This window comes from Podarcis bocagei (assembly GCF_964188305.1).
Source record: "Podarcis bocagei genome assembly, chromosome: 11".
NCBI lineage: Eukaryota > Metazoa > Chordata > Lepidosauria > Squamata > Lacertidae > Podarcis > Podarcis bocagei.
The window spans coordinates 9,605,417-9,626,038 of record NC_138136.1 but is presented as its reverse complement, the minus strand read 5'-3'; the positions used below and the strand labels follow the sequence as shown (position 1 = coordinate 9,626,038).

The window sequence follows — 20,622 nt, the reverse complement described above, 5'->3', positions numbered from 1 at the left end:
TTCCACAACATTCCTCTGAAGTGTTCCTTTCTTCCTCCACCTAGAGCTGCCATACGTCCAGATTTTCCTGAACATTACTCAGATTTCAAAGGCGGAATTGACGTCCAAAGGGGGATTTCTGAAAGCTGGCGCTTAGGCAAGTCAATTGAAAAATAGCATTTTTGTAAAATTGGAGGGGGGGGGTCCTTAAAAAAGCTCAACAATATTGAGGTCTTTTTGAAATATGGCAACCCTGGCTTCCCAGAAAAGTTTGAGTCTGCTCTCAGTGCCAGCCTGAAGCACAGCAACAAATGCCACCAACATGGTTTGACATAAGGTGCATAACAGTCACAGTCCTGTGTCTCATGTGAATATATCTGATTTGTTGCTTGCGGCTGCGATGTGATCATGGCTCCCTGTCATAGTGGCAATGTATGCAAGCAGTAGGCACATGGGTTGTGTCACTTATACACTTTACAGTGGTACCTTGGTTCTCAAACTTAATCTGTTCCAGAAGTCCGTTCCAAAACCAAGGCGCACTTTCCCATAGAAAGTAATGCAAAACGGATTAATCCGTTCCAGACTTTTAAAAACAACCCCTCAAACAGCAATTTAACATGAATTTTACTATCTAACGAGACTATTAATCCATAAAATAAAAGCAATAATCAATGTACCGTACTATAAAATAAATGAGACAGTATTGTAGATGATAAAAATCTTTTTTTTTTTTCTTACCTGAAACTGATGGTGGTCGTTGTTTGGATGGGGGGCTTTTATCCGTTTCCAAAATCACACAATCAATCAATCAGTAGCTGAACTGGGATCCACACAGTCACAAAAAAAAAATTAACCGAAAAAGCCTCAAAAACAAAAACGCAAAATAAATAGCAAAAACAAAAGCGCCAGATACGGTGGTACCTTGGTTCTCAAACTTAATCCGTTCCAAAAGTCCATTTGACTTCCGAAATGTTTGAAAACCAAGGCGCAGCTTCTGAGTGGTGCAGGAGCCCCAGAAACAATAGCTGACAATCGCATCAGACGTTCGGCTTCTGAAAAACGATTGAAACGTTTTCAGTGTTTGGGAAGCAAAGCGTTTGAGAACCAAGGTACCACTGTACAAACTAGCACCAAATCTCCATTGGGTAGGATTGCCACATTTGTTCTGGCAAAATACAGGGCGGGGCAGTTGGGGGTGATTTTTTTCTTCCTCATCTGGTGCTGAAGTGACTTCAAAGCAATCCATTACAATCTATTGCGGCCTAACAGGATGGCCCCTCGGGAATTTGTTACACACACACACATGCGCGCGCACATACACATGAATTTGTAAATCTATCTGTGCTTGGCTACCCAGAGTTTAAATGGATTACCTTTCACACACCCTTTAAAACACATGCATTTGGACAGGATCCCTAACTTGGCAGAGAGAGAGACAGAGAGAGAAGACCTGAAATACAGGACAAAACTGTATCAATACAGGATGTAGCATTTTGCATTGAAATACAGGACAATCCTGTATTATATAGGACAATTGGCAACCCTACATTTGGGACCACCAGTTCTGGAAAGGACGGTAGTGACATCCTCTGGGATATACAGTGGTACCTCGGGTTACATATGCTTCAGGTTACATACGCTTCAGGTTACAGAATCCACTAACCCAGAAATAGTGCTTCAGGTTAAGAACTTTGCTTCAGGATGAGAACAGAAATCGTGCTCTGGCGGCGCAGCAGCAGCAGGAGGCCCCATTAGCTAAAGTGGTGCTTCAGGTTAAGAACAGTTGCAGGTTAAGTACGGACCTCTGGAACAAATTAAGTTCTTAACCCGAGGTACCACTGTATGTCATGGTTGCAACTTGACAGGGTTCTAATGGAGGGAGCCCCTCGCCATTGTGTGAGCTTGTCTCTTTTCCCGCTCTTTTAGCTGTAGCGGCCATTTTGTGTTATGCCAGGCCCCCAAAGCAGCCAATCTTTCATTTGCAACTAGGGCACTTTCACAAAATTCCAGATGTGTCCACTGGCCCCCAAAGGTGAGCAACACATCACCTGTGGATACTTGTCATTTTCCTCAAACACACAGTAGGCCGGGCTAGACTTCCGTAATACGGCGCCGTATGCAAGACTATAATTTGGTTCCCACAAATTAATCTTCTCAATTACGGACAGTTTCTGTTTTGCACCCTCTCAGCTCAGCGCCCTGTGTAAGGGAATCGCCTAGTAAAGTAAAGGTACCCCTGCCCGTACGGGCCAGTCGTGTCTGACTCTAGGGTTGCGTGCTCATCTCGCTCTAGAGGCCGTGAGCCGGCGCCATCCGAAGACACTTCCGGGTCACGTGGCCAGTGTGACGAAGCTGCAGCTGGCGAGCTGGCAACAGCGCAGCACATGGAAACGCCGTTTACCTTCCCGCTATAAAGCAGTACCTATTTATCTACTTGCATTTAAGAGTGCTTTCGAACTGCTAGGTGGGCAGGAGCTGGGACCGAACGACGGGAGCTCACCCCGCCGTGGGGATTCGAACCGCCGACCTTCTGATCGGCAAGTCCTAGGCTCTTTGGTTTTACCCACAGCGCCACCCGCGTCCCTTAAGGGAATCGCCTGCAGCACCCTAAATCCAGTAGGGTTTGTATTCTATAACTCATCAAAGGAAATTATCTTATCAAGAAGGTTCTCTTTTATTGCTGTATTCTTTTCCCACAAAGTCTAAGCTCCTCTTGGGATGTTCATTAATTACGTCTTTAATTATGGATTAATTAGTAGTCAATTGAAAGTACTTTTTGTACTTCCCCTGCTCTCATAGCACTAATGTGTTTCCCATCGAACTTGATGGATGCTACTGTAGCTACATGCGGAGAGGGACTTATTGCAGATGTATTCCCCTTTCTCTTCACTGAGATGCCCAAACCATTCCGCAGACAGATTCCTCCTTCTGTCATGTGGCTGAAGCTCCTTCCTTCCTTGCTGACTTTACTTCATCTTTCTCAAATTTATTTTATTGCCACAATATCAGTGTTTCATGAATAATTATCATAATTACAATGAATGGTTTGATAGCAGCTTAGGAGCATCTAAGGCTGTCATATGCTGCGTCAGCCCATTGGCCTCTCTCATTCACTGAGTCTTCAACAACTGGCAACAGCACTCCAAGGTTTCAGACAAGGTTCTCTCCCAACCATACCAGAACCAGAGGGTGTCTGCAGGAAAACATATGATCTGCCACTGAGCTCCAGTCCTTCCCCACTACGCCTGGTCTTCACTCAAATAACAGGCGTGAGGAGCCAGGCCAGAGTCCATACCATTCACCTTTTTCGGATCCGAAACTGTGGAAAATCAATTTGCAATTTACAGATTGCATATTATTGAGAAAGAATTATATGAAAATGATGTATAGATGGTATATATCTCTGGTTAAATTGGCAAAAATGTATAAAAATGAAAAGAAAGAGTGTTGGAGGTGTGAAGTGGAAGGTACGTTTTATCATATGTGGTGGGATTGAAAAAAGGTACAAGTCTATTGGGAAGTGATATATAATGAGTTGAAGAAAATGTTGAAAATAACTTTTGCAAAAAAACCCAGAAGCCTTTCTACTAGGCATTTTAGGTCAAGATATACCAAAAGAAAAGAGGACTCTATTTAAGAATGCCACTACAGGTGTGAGAATGCTGATTGCACAAAACTGGAAGACTGGAGAAATACCAACTAAAGAACAATGGCAAGAGAAGTTGATGAACTATACAGAGCTGGCAAAAATGACAGTCAGACTACGAGAAAAAGACAACAGTGACTTTGAAAAAGAATGGGAACCATTTATATTATATCTGCAGAAACAAAGAAAGTCTGTAGACTTGGTGGCAGGATTTAAATAAACATTCACATCATTAGTATTAGAAAGTGTGTAGAAGATATGGAAATAATATGGTGTAATTATTTTCATTTTTATGTTTTTAAGTTAGATGTTATTGTATAAAGTATACTATTATTATTTTTTCTTTTAGGAAGTAGCAAGGTGGGTGAAAGGGGAAACAAACCAGAAGTGGAAGTTGGGGGAAGCCTAGGAGAGGAGGGAAGAAGGAATGAATAGAAAATGTTATGGATATGAGATGTATGTAATGAATGAAAAGGAAAACTGAATAAAAATTTAATTTTAAAAAAAGGAAAACTCAAAAAAAAAACTTTTTCAGATCCAAAACTGGATCCTGTGCCTCATCTCTCATGACCCACACTGTATTCAAGCCCTGAAAGGGCCATAGCTCAGTGATAGAGCATCTGTTTTGCATGCAAAAGGTCCCAGCTTCCATCTCCACCATCTCCAAGTAGGTCTGGGAACATTCCCAGCCTAAACCCTGGACAGCCATGACCAGTCAGCATAGACAATATTGATCTTGATGCCTATGGGAAACCCACATCAGCAGGACATGAAAGCAATAGTCCTCTCCTCTGGCTGTTCTCCAAAAACTGAGGCATGTTGCCTCCGAACCTGGAGCCCCTGATAACCCTATCTTCCACATCTGCCTCCAGCCTTAATATTTACTCCCTGGAGGTATTTCGCTTTTCAACTAACACGCATGCTCTTCTTACAGCGATGGGCGCCAGGTGATAACTTGTTCATCTGCAACGTAACCTTTTGATCTGCAGCAACACTTTCTCACACACAAATGTCTCTCAGCTTACCAGATCTGCTCTACGTCCATTAGATACCTGGCACGTGGCCTTCAGAAGCAGACGTTCTATAACTCTTTTAAACGTCACTCAAGATCCTGACACGCAACGAAGATAAATAGCCAATCTCCCAAAACTCTTTTTTTTAATATAGTAAATCATTTTCACTCCAACCTATGCCCTTGAGATAGAATAGTACAGTTTTTAGAAGGCAGGGGTTGTTTTGTTTTCCACAGTGGAGACATAGCAAGTACTAGTAACTGCAGTCAGGTATGCTTTAATTAAAACCAAAAAACCTCTCATTATATACATTGCAAGTTCAGGTCGGTGTAATGAATGTGTTCAGTTAGCTTATCGTTGTATATGAAACACCAGGTGTACCTGAAAACCATAATGTTTCAGGCTTAAACTTTATATATATAATTTATATCTTTCTTTCTTTCTTTCTTTCTTTCTTAATTTCTCTTTCTGTCTCTCTCTCTCTCACGCGAACACACACATTTTGGCAGGCACTAAAACACAACTAGCACCATCAATCATCACTGATGACTTTGCATATTTGATCCCCAGCAGATCAGAAGCACTGTAATCTCAAGAGCCAGCAAAACAGTCGGCCACTTACCTACACCTAAGAGCACTATTGTTCTGAGCTCCTCGGTGTACCTGTGTGGCAAGAAAACTGGAAACTCTGAGGTTGTTTACAGCGACAACATAGCCCTTGGTCAGCCCAGTATCTCTGTTTGTTTAAACCTGCCAGCGTGACTGGCCTTCCAGATTTGCTAATGTTCTATATTTGTAATGTGCTAACATGATCTGCGGTTCGAAAGCAGCCATGGACATGATAGAATATCAGCTCTGCAAAGCTCCGTTCAGATAAAAGAAATGAACTTTTAATAGGCTAAGCATCTTAACAGCACTTTGGCGAGGGTGATAAAAACAACATTCCTTTGACCTGTAGTCCCAGCGTTATTTAAAATCACACAGAGGTGCCGGAGTGTTATTCCAGGAAGAAAGAAGCCAAGTTGGGGGTTTTTCCGGTTTTTTGATACGCTGTTAGAATTAGACTAATTTCCTTCAGTCTGGAGACCTCTTAATAAAATACGAAAATGAGAAAGAGAACTGAAAGTACCTGCAGCTGTCATGGCTACAGGGTGACCTGAGTGGTGTTGCAGAGCAGGAGCTGGGGAGAGGGACCTAGTCACAAAACAGTCTGGCCAGACACGCTCCCTGTTTAGAGGAAAAGGTGCCACTGCCCTTCTGAACTTGGCAGGTTCTGTGCTTCCTGATATAGTCGCAAAGAGAGCTCTCAGGAACAGGTCCAACTTTTATTTCCTGGCAGGCCTTCATCTGTGAGACAGCCACTTTGAAATGTATGTGAAGTAGCTGTGCCAGGAAGCACACAAGGACTCTCGGTAAACAGGTTGCCGGGGCTGTAACAAAAGGCCGTTGCAGACGGCTGCCACCGTTGGCTGTGTGCTGAAGCACTGTGCTTTAACCCACTGCACAACAGGCAAAAAAGAAAGGGGTTTTGTCTCCTCCGTCACTGCATTTCTTTGCAGAGGAAAGTTGCAGCTGCTGATTTCAGCTTCTTAAAGGTGGACCCCTGACCACTAGGTCCAGTCACGGACGACTCTGGGGTTGCAGCGCTCATCTCACTTTATTGGCCGAGGGAGCCGGCGTACAGCTTCTGGGTCATGTGGCCAGCATGATTAAGCCACTTCTGGCGAACCAGAGCAGCACACAGAAACGCCGTTTACCTTCCCGCTGGAGTGGTACCTATTTATCTACTAGCACTTTGACGTGCTTTCGAACTGCTAGTGTTATGTACTGAGTTGAATAGGATTCAAACTGCAGCAGTCTGATTGGTCCTAGAACAATAGGATCCAAAATGCAGCAGTCTGATTGGTCCTAGAACAATGCAGCAGTATGATTGGTCGGCAGGAGCCACCCAATCCAGCTCCAAATAGAAGTGAATCCACAACCTGATTGGCCTACAGGAGAAGTCCGGAATTAGCCAATCACGTGCAGCCCATTGTGTAAATAATGTATATAAAGCAGATACTTTGAGGGGACTTTCATTCATTCCTCCTCACCACTATGAGCTGAATAAAGAGTATGAAATCACTTTGCGACTCTGAGTATATTTCAGCTAGGTTGGCAGGAGCTGGGACCGAGCAACGGGAGCTCACCCCATCTTGGGGATTCGAACCGCTGACCTTCTGATTGGCAAGCCCTGGGCTCTGTGGTTTAACCCACAGCGCCACCCGCATCCCTTTCAGCTTCTTATTCAGCTGTAAAACAGCCAAAAATAGGCACAGTGCCACGCATGCAATTAGCACTTGTATGAATTGCTGTTTTTAAAGTCATTAGGAAACTCGAGGCCCCACAATATAGATTGGGAACCCGGCATGAAGGTTACAGGGAGCTTTAACCCTCCGATCCCCACTGTGTTCCCCATCTCCCATGTCTGCTATAGAATCAGTTACTCTGAGCAGAGTAGTGAGAATGTCACCAACCACCAGCTAACCTTTGGCCTCTTTCATTAGAGAAGGAGCCGAACATACGAGGAGGCCATTGGTGTCACATCAAATTCTAGCCTTTCATCCCAATCAACTCAGTAAATCAGCTGAAATGTCTTCCACTGGATCATGGCTTCTGTGCATTCCCCTCTTCCACAGCAACATGAATCAATATGAGCCACTTACTACACAAGGCTAAAAGGTCACTCTGGTTTTTATTTTTTAGAAGGCTCAGATGCAAGTTTCTAGCCTTCATGTTTGCAGAGGTAAGTTTGATGGTTGTGCGTCTGAAGGATTCAGTAACCCAGGAGGCAAAGGGTGGCGGGGGAGGAGAGAAGCTCATTTGCAGATCTCGTTATTTTTGTTTATTTCTTGATTTCTAAGGGTTGATTTATTATTTTGAACATTCAGACAGTCTGGGTCAGCCGAGGAACTATGATTATGGTTTCAAAGCTGAGCTTTCAAATTACTCGAAATGTACAAAGGTCATATTGCCTCAAATGAGCTTTTCTCATGTATATTTGAGAGTGAGCACTTTCCTCTGGCGACTGAATGTAAACGGAGATGAATGATAATGCACCACTTCAGAAATTGCACAGAGAGCATCGCACTGTCAACTATATTATGCTACTGATAAAGTTCCATGATTACAGGATTGATTGATTGATTGATTTTTGTCAACATAACACAGCAAACTAGTTTTATGTTCTGCTTTCACCATGATTAACTATAAATCCAAGTCCAGCATTTTAAGCAATGAATTTTGAATTTGAGTCAAAAGGCAGGGGAGGGAGATCACAGATAATAGGATGGTCAATGTTTCAGTCAGCTTTTTTAGCTGTGCCTTTCACAATGGCTCTATAAGTAGGAGTTCTCAGGGAAAGCCTTTCTCAGCAGAAAGAGAAATGTCATCACCTGACTGTCAAGCTACATTGAAAAGCACTGTTGCAGCTGATTGAAAAGTCAGGAATCCACAGATTAAGCTTCCAAAGAATGTCCCTGATCATTATGATTACCTCACTAATTGCTGCGAAAATAAAGGTAAAGGTAAAAGACCCCTGGACGGTTAAGTCCAGTCAAAGGTGACTATGGGGTGCAGCGCTCATCCTGCTCTCAGGCCGAGGGAGCCACCGTTTGTCCACAGGCAGCTTTCCAAGTCATGTGGCCAGCAGGATTAAACCGCTTCTGGTGCAACTGGACACCGTGACGGAAACCAGAGCACACAGAAACGCCGTTTACTTTCCCGCCGCAGTGGTACCTCTTTATCTAGTTGCACTGGTGTGCTTTTGAACTGCTAGGTTGGCAGGAGCTGGGATAAAGCAACAGGAGCTCACTCCATTGAGGGGATTCGAACAGCCAATCTTTTGATTGGGAAGCCCAAGAGGCTTAGTGGTTTAGACCAGTGTTTCCCAACCGGTGTTCCGCGGCACACTACTGTGCCGTGAGACATCGGCTGGTGTGCCGTGGGAGGGAGGCGGGCGAGAGGCGGCGGCGGCGAGGATCCGGCGGGGGTGGGGGGAGCGGGGGCCGTCGCGCGCAACCGAACTCACTTGGCGCGCTGCCGGCTTGTCCTCCTTCAACCCGGGTCGGGCCAGGCCTGCTCACGTCCCCGGATCCCCTAGCAGCAGCCGCACGCTCTCCAAAAGCGCAACGCTGCGCGCAACCGCTCGGCCAGCTGGTGCTCTGCGACTCCGCCCTTTCCCCTCCCAGCGCCGGAGGGTTCGCGCGACCGCAGCTGTTCCCTTTCGCAGCGCGCGGGAAACAATTCCAGGCCGATTGCCTTGTGCCGAAAAGCACCGCCTCTCCTTCCAGCTCAGGCCCGGGCCGCCGGCTCCCCGAATGACGTCACGGGGGCGGGGCTTTAATGGTGGTGTGCCGCGAGATTTTTTTCCGGTAAACAGGTGTGCCGTTGCCCAAAAACGTTTGGGAAACACTGGTTTAGACCACAGCTCCACCCACATCCCAAATAAACAAGCACATAATCGATGATAGGTCCACCCACCATTGTGAGGCTCAAAGCAATGAAGATGATGCCTCCCCACCTGTTGCCATTGGCTGTGGGTTTCTTGTGATGTCACAAAAGCACTTGGCAACTGAGTGGATATAAAGGCAGGCCAAGGGGAAAGCCCTTTTCTATTTCCAGCAGGACACACCTGGCAATGGATGTGACATTCAGTACTGCCCAGGTTTCTTCCACTTGGAGGAGGCAAAGTGGTGAATGGAAGGAGGCAATCCTCTGGCAGTGGGATGCTAGGGAGTGAAAATAAGGCAAGTTTGCTTGCTTGAAGGTATCTGTGATTAGAAGCTGGCGGATGTCTCATGATGGACCTAACAGTAGCTTCTGGCACCTTTTGGAGCTCCATCTCTAATGTCTGAGGTAAAGGTAAAGGGATAAAGGGACCCCTGACCGTTAGTTCTAGTCGTGGCTGACTCTGGGGTTGCGGCACTCATCTCGCTTTATTGGCCGAGGGAGCCGGCGTACAGCTTCCAGGTCATGTGGCCAGCATGACTAAGCCGCTTCTGGTGAACCAGAGCAGCACACGGAAACACCATTTACTTTCCCACCGGAGTGGTACCTATTTATCTACTTGCACTGGCGTGCTTCCAAACTGCTAGGTTGGCAGGAGCTGGGAGAGAGCAACGGGAGCTCACCTAGTCGCGGGTTTTTGAACCGCTGACCTTCTGATTGGCAAGCCCATGAAAATAGTCGGAATATCAACAGGTGAAGCTTTTTCCACCAATGAGAGGCTTCAGCATGGGGGTAGCCTAGATTTTTTTAGGGGGACAGGCCTTTTGTTGGGGGGGCAGAACTCAGTTTGCTATGTATTTTTTATTGATTTAGGGGGACAGCTGCCCCTCCCTGCCCCCCCTTGGCTACACCCATACTGTATACCTGAAGGAGCATCTCCACCCCCATCGTTCAGCCCGGACACTGAGATCCAGCACCGAGGGCTTTCTGGCGGTTCCCTCATTGCGAGAAGCAAAGCTACAGGGAACCAGGCAGAGGGCCTTCTCGGTAGTGGCACCCGCCCTGTGGAACACCCTCCCTTCAGATGTGAAGGAAATAAGCAGCTATCTTCTCTTTAAAAGACATTTGAAGGCAGCCTTGTTTAGGGAAGTTTTTAATATTTAATGCTGTATTTTTTTTAACACTTGATTGGAAGCCGCCCAGAGTGGCTGGGGAAACTCAGCCAGATGGGTGGGGTATAAATAATAAATTATTATTATTATTATTATTATTATTATTATTATTATTATTATTATTATTATTATTATTATATTCATTTCTTGTTTTCTGCCTGTTTGCAGGTGCTAATGATATGCAACCTTCATCTATTAAACAGGAAAAGATGAGTAACATGGTAGCCCCTGATCCCTGAGTTGAGAGGTTACTGTCCCCCATAACATTCCCTTTTTGCTTGTTTGGGTAACCCAGAGAAAATCTTGCCCTCTCAAATAATTGTGAAGGTATGACTATGAGGCTGTTGTATCTTAATGACCTGGAAGCTGTACGCCGGCTCCCTCGGCCAATAAAGCGAGATGAGCACCACAACCCCAGAGTCATCCGCGCCTGGACCTAACGGTCAGGGGTCCCTTTACCTTTTAATATAGATATTAGCCAACTGCAGACTTGTTTTTCCCCCCTTATGGACCAACACAGATCCCTTTGTTATTACAAAATAAAAAAATTCCTTCCAGTAGCTCCTTAGAGACCAGCTAAGTTTGTTATTGGTATGAGCTTTCGTGTGCATGCACACTTCTTCAGATACCAGACGGTTATAATTAAATGTAAAGGTAAAAATTCATAATCACACCCATGTTGTGGGTATTTTCCATGGCGGGGAAGCATGCATTGCAAAAGGAGGTGATGGATTAGCAATGAAACTCACAGTGCCATCTGCTGACTGAAGATGGTTAATGCTTTGATGGGTCACATACATAAAATATGACACTGGAACACTATAGCCAATGGGCAGCTGTAGTTCAGCACCACACCTGCTATAGATCATAGTCACAACTTACAGAAACAACAGGACGTATGTCTTCCAAATAAGTAAGGGTTTCCTCTGTATATTGGAATTCTGCATCTCACAGGCTTTGCATTTTCAGCACATGTACTCACAATTCCCAGTGTGTAAAATGGGGTTTATTCCCAGGTAAGTGTGCAGAGGATTGTAGCCTAAATTCCCACGGAACACTCTGGGAACTAAGTTTTGCTAGTTTGGCAAAAATGATCAGCAGAATCAGAAATCAGGAAGACCAAAGCTTTAATAAGGAATGGGGGAAATTTATAATTTACCTGAAAAAACATTGTTAAAAACAGTTAAAATCATAGTAGGATTGGAATAACACCTGTAGTCTAATGGTGAATTTTGGATATAATGGAGATGTAAAAGATTTGGATTGTTATAAAAGATGCAGGAGGAAATGATTAATAATAAGACCCACAAAGGGGAGGAGAAAAGTCCAGGAGATTCTTTGGAATTTTGTTTTTATGTTGTATGTTGGATATGTGATTGTAAAATACTAATTTGAAAAAACAAATGAATAAATTTATAATAAATAAATAAATTTTGCTAGCTTGAGTGCCCTCACACATTCTGACATGCTTTCAAGTGCCTTTCAAGGTAGAAGTGATATCATAAAAGATTTTAAAATTATCTGTGGCATGGAGAAATTGGAAGTATCAAAGTTTTTCTCCCTCACTCAAAACACGTGAATTCATGAACATCTGGTGAAGCTTCGTGATGGATAAAAGAACATGCTTCTTCACACAGGAACTATGGAACTGGCTCCAAAGGAAGCAGTGATGGCCACCAATTTGGGTGGCTTTCAAAGAGCACAGTGGTACCTTGGTTCGCAAATGCCTTGGTTCTCAGATGCTTTGGTTCTCAAACTCCAAAAACTTGGAAGTGAGTGTTCCAGTTTTCAAACGTTTTTCGGAAGCTGAACATCTGAGGCAGCTGTTGGCTATTGTTTCCGGGGCACCTGCACCAATCAGAAGCTGCGCCTTGGTTTTCGAACATTTTGGAAGTCAAACAGACTTCTGGAATGGATTAAGTTTGAGAACCAAGGTACCACTGTATTTGGCGCTTTTGTTTTTGCTATTTATTTTGCGTTTTTGTTTTTTAGGCTTTTTCGGTTAATTTGTTTTCGTGACTGTGTGGAACCCAGTTCAGCTACTGATTGATTGATGGTGTGACTGTGGAAATGGATAAAAGCCCCCCATCCAAATAATGACTATCATCAGTGCAGGTAAGGAAAAAATAATAATTTTGATTTTTATCATCTACAATACTGTCTTGTTTATTTTATAGTACAATACATTGATTGTTGCTTTCATTTTATGGATCAATGGTCTCGTTAGATAGTAAAATTCATGTTAAATTGCTGTTTTTGGGGTTGTTTTTTAAAAGTCTGGAATGGACTAATCCGTTTTGCATTACTTTCTATGAGAAAGCGCGCCTTGGTTTTGGAACGCTTTGGTTTTGGAACGGACTTCCAGAACAGATTAACTTTGACGACCAAGGTACCACTGTACTGGATAAATTCATAGAGGAGAGGTCTATCAACGACTACTAACCATGACGGCTGTGATCTATCTCCATGGCTGGAGACAGTAATGCTCTTGGACCATATTCTTCCGGTACCTAGGGCTTCTATTTCATCATTCCAAGTCCTGGAAACATCATTGACAGACCAGCTATCAAAAGGCAGAGGTAAGCAAACTGGATATACCTCGATTCTTTTATACATGGGGAGGCCATTATGTTCCATCAGCCATTAACTCCTCAACTCCTCTACGCCTCAAACTTCTGGTTCAATGGCTCATTCCCCAGGTTCGCTGGCTTCCAGGCAAAGTTTCTCTGGTCCCTCCTACAAGTTCCAAATTGTATTCCAAATTCAATAGTATTTTTAGAAACAGGTGAATGTCCTTTATCAACTAAAGCATGGTGGGCTGCCCTGAGATACTGGGCTCAAGATCTCAGTCTTTGGCCTAGGTAAGGGGTTACTTCCATACCTAAACAACGAGGAGTTTACCAGCTCATGGATGAAAATTATGGTTAGAAAAACCACTTCAATTGGTTGCCTCCTTCCCTCCTGTACCATCTGGGCTATGATACCACCCTTGAATCTCTGAGGCAAAGGCTCTGAGACATATCGCATAGTGATCTCCGATCTCAATCTCATGTTATCTATGGCCCATTAGCAGTAGGAATCCACTATGGGTTCAAGTTTCAGACACCTGCATATCTTAGAAATTTGTCTGTACCAACATACTGGCATCTTTTCACCAAAGCCAGATTAAATAGCTCCATCAGAAGTGTTAAACAGCAGGCTGAGAGGTATCCCTTATCAGAATAGGATCTTTGTGTGCTCTCAGGATGTCGACTGCATGAGGCATATTTAATTGCATTGTGGACAATATGATCAAGCGAGGTAACTATTGATTAAACCACTATTGGCAAATCGGCCGGGTCAATCTGAATCCTACTATATCAAATATCTTCTGGACGACAAGTCCAGCGATACCACAGTGGCCGTGGCAAAGTTTCTTTCCGTAGTCATACGAATCAAAGATCAACATACCCATGATCTTTGATACCCATGATCTTTGATAACGCTTCAGTCTTCCTTCCCTGGGGGGTTGTCTAGATGAGTCTGTATTTTATTCTGTATCTATCTTATGGGTCGCTGGACTGCAATAAAGGTTATTATATGCGGGTGGTGCTGTGGGTTAAACCACAGAGCCTAGGACTTGCCGATCAGAAGGTCGGCGGTTCGAATCCCCGCGACGGGGTGAGCTCCTGTTGTTCGGTCCCAGCTCGTGCCCACCTAGCAGCTCAAAAGCACGTCAAAGTGCAAGTAGATAAATAGGTACCACTCCGGCGGGAAGGTAAACGGCGTTTCCGTGCGCTGCTCTGGTTCGCCAGAAGCGGCTTAGTCATGCTGGCCACATGACCTGGAAGCTGTACGCCGGCTCCCTCGGCCAGTAAAGCGAGATGAGTGCCGCAACCCCAGAGTCGGCCACGACTGGACCTAATGGTCAGGGGTCCCTTTACCTTTACCTTTAATGCTGCTGAATACCACTTTCTGGAAGTCACATGAGTGACTTGTGCCTGGGTTCTGCTTGAGAGTTTCCCATGGTACATCTGGCTGCCCCTGTGAGAACAGGACTGGATGAGTCCTTGGCCTGATCTAGCAGGCTCTTCTTAGGCAGGGGTCCCCAACCTGTGGCCCACGGAGGCCGTTTAACTGGCCAGTGAGCCACCCCTGAACCAAGCTGCCCGCTCGGCAAGTCCCCGTGCGCTGTACAAAACCAGCACACACGGGGACTCTCTTCCGCGGCTCCGGAAATGACTTCTGCGCATGCCCAGACACTGGAAATCGCTTCTGTGCAGGCGTGGTTTTTGGCATGCACAGAAGCCATTTTCAGCACTGCAGACATGCGCAGATGTGATTTCCGGCGTCTCGCTGCGCTGGTCCGTCCTACAGAAGATCTCCACAGGAGTGATCCGGCCCATGCCCGGTAAGCCTTTCTGATCCCTGTTCTTAGGTAATACAGTGGTGCCTCGCAAGACGAAATTAATTCGTTCCGCGAGTTTTGTCGTCTTGTGATTTTTTTTGTCTTGCGAAGCACGGTGTCAGGAAAGTTTTGGAAAAGCTTCAAAAATCACCAAAGTCTTTAAAAACCTCAAAAAAGGCTACCACACCGCGTTCTATGAGTTGCTCCTCGAAGTCAAGTCGCAACTGTATTAGCGGTGTTAAGAAAAGGAAACAAACTTGCAAGACGTTTCCGTTTTGCAAAGCAAGCCCATGGGGAAAATCGTCTTGCGAAGCAGCTCAAAAAACAAAAAACCCTTTCGTCTAGCGAGTTTTTTGTCTTGCGAGACATTCGTCTTGCGAGGTACCACTGTATATCTGAAGAAGGTATTTAGGCTACAGGGTTTATACTCTCTGAAATCAAGCCTGCTTTCACAATCAGCAAGCCAATCCCTGCAGTGCAACTATGGATGAGTTCACTCAAGCATATTCACCACCTCATTTCAAAATCCCATGCTTCCTTGCATGTGTTAAACAGCTACCACAAATCAGACATCATGGAGGGACGGTGTTTGTATCACCCGGCATAACCTCCAATAAAATGCCTTTTTAACAGAGGTGGGTCAATAGGGGGTGAAAGAGAAGTTTTAAAATGTGGGGTTTTGGGGGGGTTTCCATTGGGCGGTTGTTTTTATTTTGATTATGTAATTTGTGGTTTTATATTTTGATTTTATTCAGTAAACTGTCCTGAGACCTCCGAGTATAGGGCAGAATAATAATAATAATAATAATAATAATAATAATAATAATAATAATAATAATAAATAAGGAAGTGAATCAATTTGCTAAAGGCTATATGTGTTGTCATGTCACTAGAGAGCTTGCCATATCAATAACAAGATCTAAATGAGAGCCCTCCATTAAATATATTGCTTTTTGGTCTGTCACACAAATATTACAATAAAGAAAGGGAGGGAGGCAGGGAGATGTGCATGGTAATTACAAAAGGTAATTACAGGTGGAGGCATTGCACTCCATCATACGCGATGACAAATTACAGGGAAGAACAGAGAAACCCTCCACAAAGAACTAATGACTTCTGTCCGTGGCTTACACAGAGATGAAACAATAATTTTAAAATAATTAACAAGAGAGAAGGTAATGATGGCAAAAAAGAGGCCAGTTTACATGGCACTAAGTGCCTAATTTGTTGCAGTGAGTTGTCCCATTAGGGCCGGCATCAATCACTGTGATCTGTAAATGAGGTTTTAATACTTCCAACCACTACTGGAAAAAGTTTGAGGCATTCACAGGTGCCCTGCAAAATTAATACGCTCCCGGGGAACTTCAGAAGCCGATCATTCTTACCTGGGCTTGTGCGTTCAGAGTGTTAACATATTATCATAACAGCTCTCCTCAACCCAAGAGTGCACCTTCGTCAAAAGGATAATCTAAAATGTATTTGTCTCTCTTTTTCCTGCCTCAGTCCAAACCTCTTACAGAAGACTCCATTTCATTTTCCCCTCTAGCTCAGTTGAGGAATATGCAGGCAGTTGGGGAAACCCCTAAAACAGACTTTGGGGTTACACAGGGCAAGGGAAGAAAAGAAAGGAATGTTCCATTGCTTTTTAACATAAATCCTTGCACTAATGGAACATTCATGTAGCAGCACATCAGACACAAACCTTGGAATTGCCTTTTTTAAAAAAATGTTTTGTATTTCTGCAAACTTCAAGGTTCCCCTGGACATATGGAGACCCTGTTCTTGCGCATTGGCTGGTGGCATTTTGGCAACATAAGAATGGCACTCCGAGAATGGAGTTCACTATTGGTACATTATTTTCCTTTTAAAAAATGTATTTTTTTGCAGTGTTCGTTATATTATATGCAATGGAAAAAAGTACCGTAATCACATGGAGAGAGTCTCTTCAATTTGACTTTGCTGGAGTGGCTTCTACAGAGCGTGCCATGAATATTACTGTTCACTTATCAGGTCAAATCCTGATTTCAGGTCAACTCAGCTCAAACACAGCACAGTAAGACTGTAGAAGAGAGAAATACAAAGTGGGGGTAAGAGAAAACTTAACACGGACGAACCAGAGCTACGCTTTCAATTTTTTAGCTATTGGTTCCAGAGGACTAGTGCCTTTAACACTTGAATGGCAGGCAAAAAAAAAATATTAACAAGAGAATGCAGATGCTGTGAAAATGACATTTTTTGAATTCATACCAGTCATGTCACAGCTAAGGCTGCAAGGAACTCAGGAAATGGTGGTATCCCTGCAAATATATCCCTGGGTTATTCCTGCCAAATATCTTGGGCTTGAAAGAATGTAGAAGACAGAAGGATTTGTAAGAAAGTTCGGCCCTGGGGAAACTGAAGCTTTTCAGATGCAAAATCTCTTTGAACCTTAAGGTTTGGCTGCACCACAATTGGGTTTCATCCCTTTGTAATTGACTTTGGAAGGGTTAACAAAGCTCCAGGACTCAGGATATTTCTGCAAAGGAGCTCAATAACAGCTATTGCCACTTCCTCAGTGACTTCTCACTGACAGCTTCACACTTAGCATTGCTTTCAAATGGTCTGTTATGCTGCCAGCTCAAGTTAACACCAAGAAGAGAGGCAGATGTAAGGGAAACCAGCACACAGAAGCTTACATCTTGGGGTGGGGGGGGATGGGGGGATTTTGTTGCTTTCTGAAATAAATAAGGCCAAAAAGAAACAGGCAAGGAAACAAAAAGGCACCCCAGAATCCATGTTTCTGCCCAAAGCAAAGTTTGCACAAGCAACTGTTTGTATCTCTCTAAACTCTCTACTGGGACGCGCGGGTGGCGCTTTGGGTTAAACCACAGAGCCTAGGACTTGCTGATCAGAAGGTCGGAGGTTCGAATCCCCGTGACGGGGTGAGCGCCCATTACTCGGTCCCCGCTCCTGCCAACCTAGCAGTTCAAACGCACGTCAAAGTGCAAGTAGATAAATAGGTACGGCTCCAGCGGGAAGGTAAATGGCATTTCCGTGCGCTGCTCTGGTTCGCCAGAAGCAGCTTAGTCATGCTGGCCACATGACCCAGAAGCTGTACGCCGGCTCCCTCGGCCAATAAAGCGAGATGAGCGCCGCAACCCCAGAGTCGGTCACAACTGGACCTAATGGTCAGGGGTCCCTTTACCATTTCCTTTAAACTCTCTACCGAGTTAGCTTGCAAGCAATTTTGCATAATCCTCACATCCAAGCACAAAACAAAATAATACTGGGAAGATTCCCATCCACAGACAGCCATAGTAACGACTTCAGATCCTTGTCACTGCTGGGAAATTAGTTCAAAATTCAATTATGCTCCTTCTGAAAGGTTAGAGGATACTGTGGCTTTAAAAAAAGGTAAAGGACCCATGGACAGTTAAGTCCGGTCAAAGGCAACTATGGGGTTGCGGCGCTCATCTCGTTTTCAGGCTGAGGGAGCTGCCGTTTGTCTGCAGACAGCTTTCCAGGTCATGTGGCCAGCATGACTAAACCGGTTCTGGTGTAACGGAACACCGTGACAGAAGCCAGAGTGCACAAAACGCCATTTACCTTCCCGCCACAGCAGTAGCTATTTATCCACTTCCACTGGCATGCTTTCAAACTGCTAGGTTGGCAGAAGCTGGGACAGAGCAATGGGAGCTCACTCTGGTAATCTCTGGGACTGGGGCTACCTTTGAAGGTGACCTGGAAACTACAACTAATCCAGAATGCGGCAGCTGGACTGGTGACTGGGAGTGGCCACCAAGACCACATAACACCGGTCCTAAAAAACCTACATTGGCTCCCAGAAGTTTTCTGAGCACAATTCAGAGTGCTGGTGCTGACCTTTAAAGCCCTAAACGGCCTTGGTCCTGTATACCTGAAGGAGCACCTCCACCCCCATCGTTCTGCACGGACACTGAAGTCCAGCACCGAGGGCCTTCTGGCGGTTCCCTCACTGCGAGAAGCCTAGTTACAGGGAACCAGGCAGAGGGCCTTCTTGGTAGTGGCGCCCGCCCTGTGGAACATCAGATGTCAAAGAAATAAACAACTATCTGACTTTTAGAAGGCAGCCCTGTTTAGGGAAGTTTTTAATGTTTAATAGACTATTGTATTTTAATCTTTGTTGAAAGCCGCCCAGAGTGGCTGGGGTATAAATAATATTTATTTTATTTTATTTTATTTTATTTATTAGTCTGTTTCAGGGATTTGAACTGCTGACCTTCTGATCAGCAAGCCTAAGAGGCTCAGTGGTTTAGACCACAGCACCACCCGTGTCCCCTAGAGGATACTGTACAATGGACATGAAATGGCAGAAGCAGTTGTGCACCATCAAGAATAGGACTCATTGCAATGTTTTGATGGGAGAAATGCAGAAGCAGCTGCAACACTTCCTATTGTCTGTCTGGATCTGATTCTTGAGTGTCTGTGTAATTGTTTACAGCAGATCAAATGCCACTTTATTTATAATTGTCAATTTTCCGGCAAGCCTAGGGATAAGGTGTATATAAGCATTCCTAATAAATAGGATTGTAGCCAGTTTTAGTTATACTCAGAGTAGACTCACTGACATTAACAAACCTAAAGTCCATTAAGTTTTGTGTGTTCCTTCTCAGCATTGGACACAGCCCACAATAAATATATTTCTCATCATCAGAAATCCCACATGCTGCTATCCTTCCCACCAGGGGCAGGCTGTTGTTGGAGATACATCAGTGACTTTTTTTATTGCAGGTATGAAAAAAGGAAAGCAGTTACAGATAACGAAAAGAAGAGAGATCATCCGCTTTGGTTCATCAAAGTGAGGACCACTCATCAGGATGATGGGGGACAGCAGCAGGAGGCCCCAAAGATTGTTAAGCCCTTAAACTATGATGTGCAGTTGAGGAATACAGGGAGCCAATGGAATAAAAGAACAGTGTGTGGTTTTGAAAGAGAGGAAAAGATACAATTGGCCCAGAGCTTTGGAAGATTACCCAGCTAATCTTACTTCTCCATCCTTCTGTTTCGTTAGTGAGTCAGCAAATTGTCAACCCCCCCAAGTGAAACACTTGCTCCCATTCTAAGGGGTTGTGTTTCATTATTTCTAAAATCCCATGTTGTGATTTTCGGATCATAGCAGAGCCTCCTGACAAAGCTCCTCCAATAGTCATTGAACTTTTCCCTCGATGGCTCAGAAGATGGGCTGATCCTCTTGTGTCCTCGGCTATAGTTCTAAGTGGAAGAGCCTGCTGGGCACAGCTGGAACTGGTGCCAAACTTACAGGCTCTGCAAGAAGAAAAGTGTGTTTGACAAGCTGCGGAAGTTTCTTCCATATGTTTAAGTTAGGCTTTGTGGTGTGTGTGGTGTTTTTTTACAAAATCCGTTGCCCTGGGGGACGCCATGTTTCTGTTGTAAGCGAATGACATCCTGGGGAGATCTTCTTCAGCCATAGGCTCAAAGGTTTAATTGGCAACTCAATTTTTAATTGATAAATGCCTAACAACAACTTTTCTCTCTCAATATTACTGGTCCTTCATCCTAAGGTCCCAGGGTAGGCTGCAACAACTTAAAATACATTAAAAACAAATTTAAAACAAATTCAAAATCAATATCATTTTACTAATAAAATTTCCTTTTATTGATATTTATTGTGAGATGTCTCTGTTTTATCTACTGTAATATAAGAAGCCCACTCCTCTTTTAAGAGTATTTTCCCCTCAGTGTGAAGATATAAAGCAGGACTAGGCAAACTTGGCCCTCCAGATGTTTTGGGACTACAATTCCCATCATCCCTGACCACTGGTCCTGTTAGCTAGGGATGATGGGAGTTGTAGTCCCAAAACATCTGTAGGGCCAAATTTGCCTATGCCTGATGTAAAAAATAGATTTCAGATCTGCATAAGGAGAACCCTTAACAAACTACATTTCCCAGCATTCTTT

The 20,622-nt window shown here is 44.3% G+C and overlaps 2 protein-coding genes across 9 annotated transcripts in view; one reads left to right on the top strand and one right to left on the bottom strand.

Annotated features, from left to right (window-relative positions):
* LRRC2 (leucine rich repeat containing 2) overlaps positions 1-5,852 on the bottom strand; it is a gene marked incomplete at its 5' end in the record, with an annotated part of 87,034 nt that extends 81,182 nt beyond the window's left edge. The window contains one exon of one of the 2 annotated variants that reach the window (XM_081213828.1): positions 5,768-5,852. Of the gene's footprint in view, positions 1-5,260; positions 5,417-5,767 lie in introns of those variants that run through there. The other variant, XM_081213827.1, reaches the window with a different exon arrangement.
* Positions 1-20,622, top strand: part of LOC308597773 (cryptic protein-like) — a 442,052-nt gene that overhangs the window by 388,586 nt on the left and 32,844 nt on the right. The window contains exons 2-5 of one of the 7 annotated variants that reach the window (XR_014013131.1): positions 7,185-7,423; positions 12,291-12,413; positions 16,573-16,772; positions 19,435-20,326. Coding sequence is in view for 1 of the 7 variants with exons in the window: in XM_081213877.1 (XP_081070003.1) it covers positions 12,781-12,877 (97 nt within the window). In the remaining 6 variants the exon portion in view is untranslated. The other 6 variants (XR_014013132.1, XR_014013133.1, XR_014013134.1 and 3 more) reach the window with 6 other exon arrangements.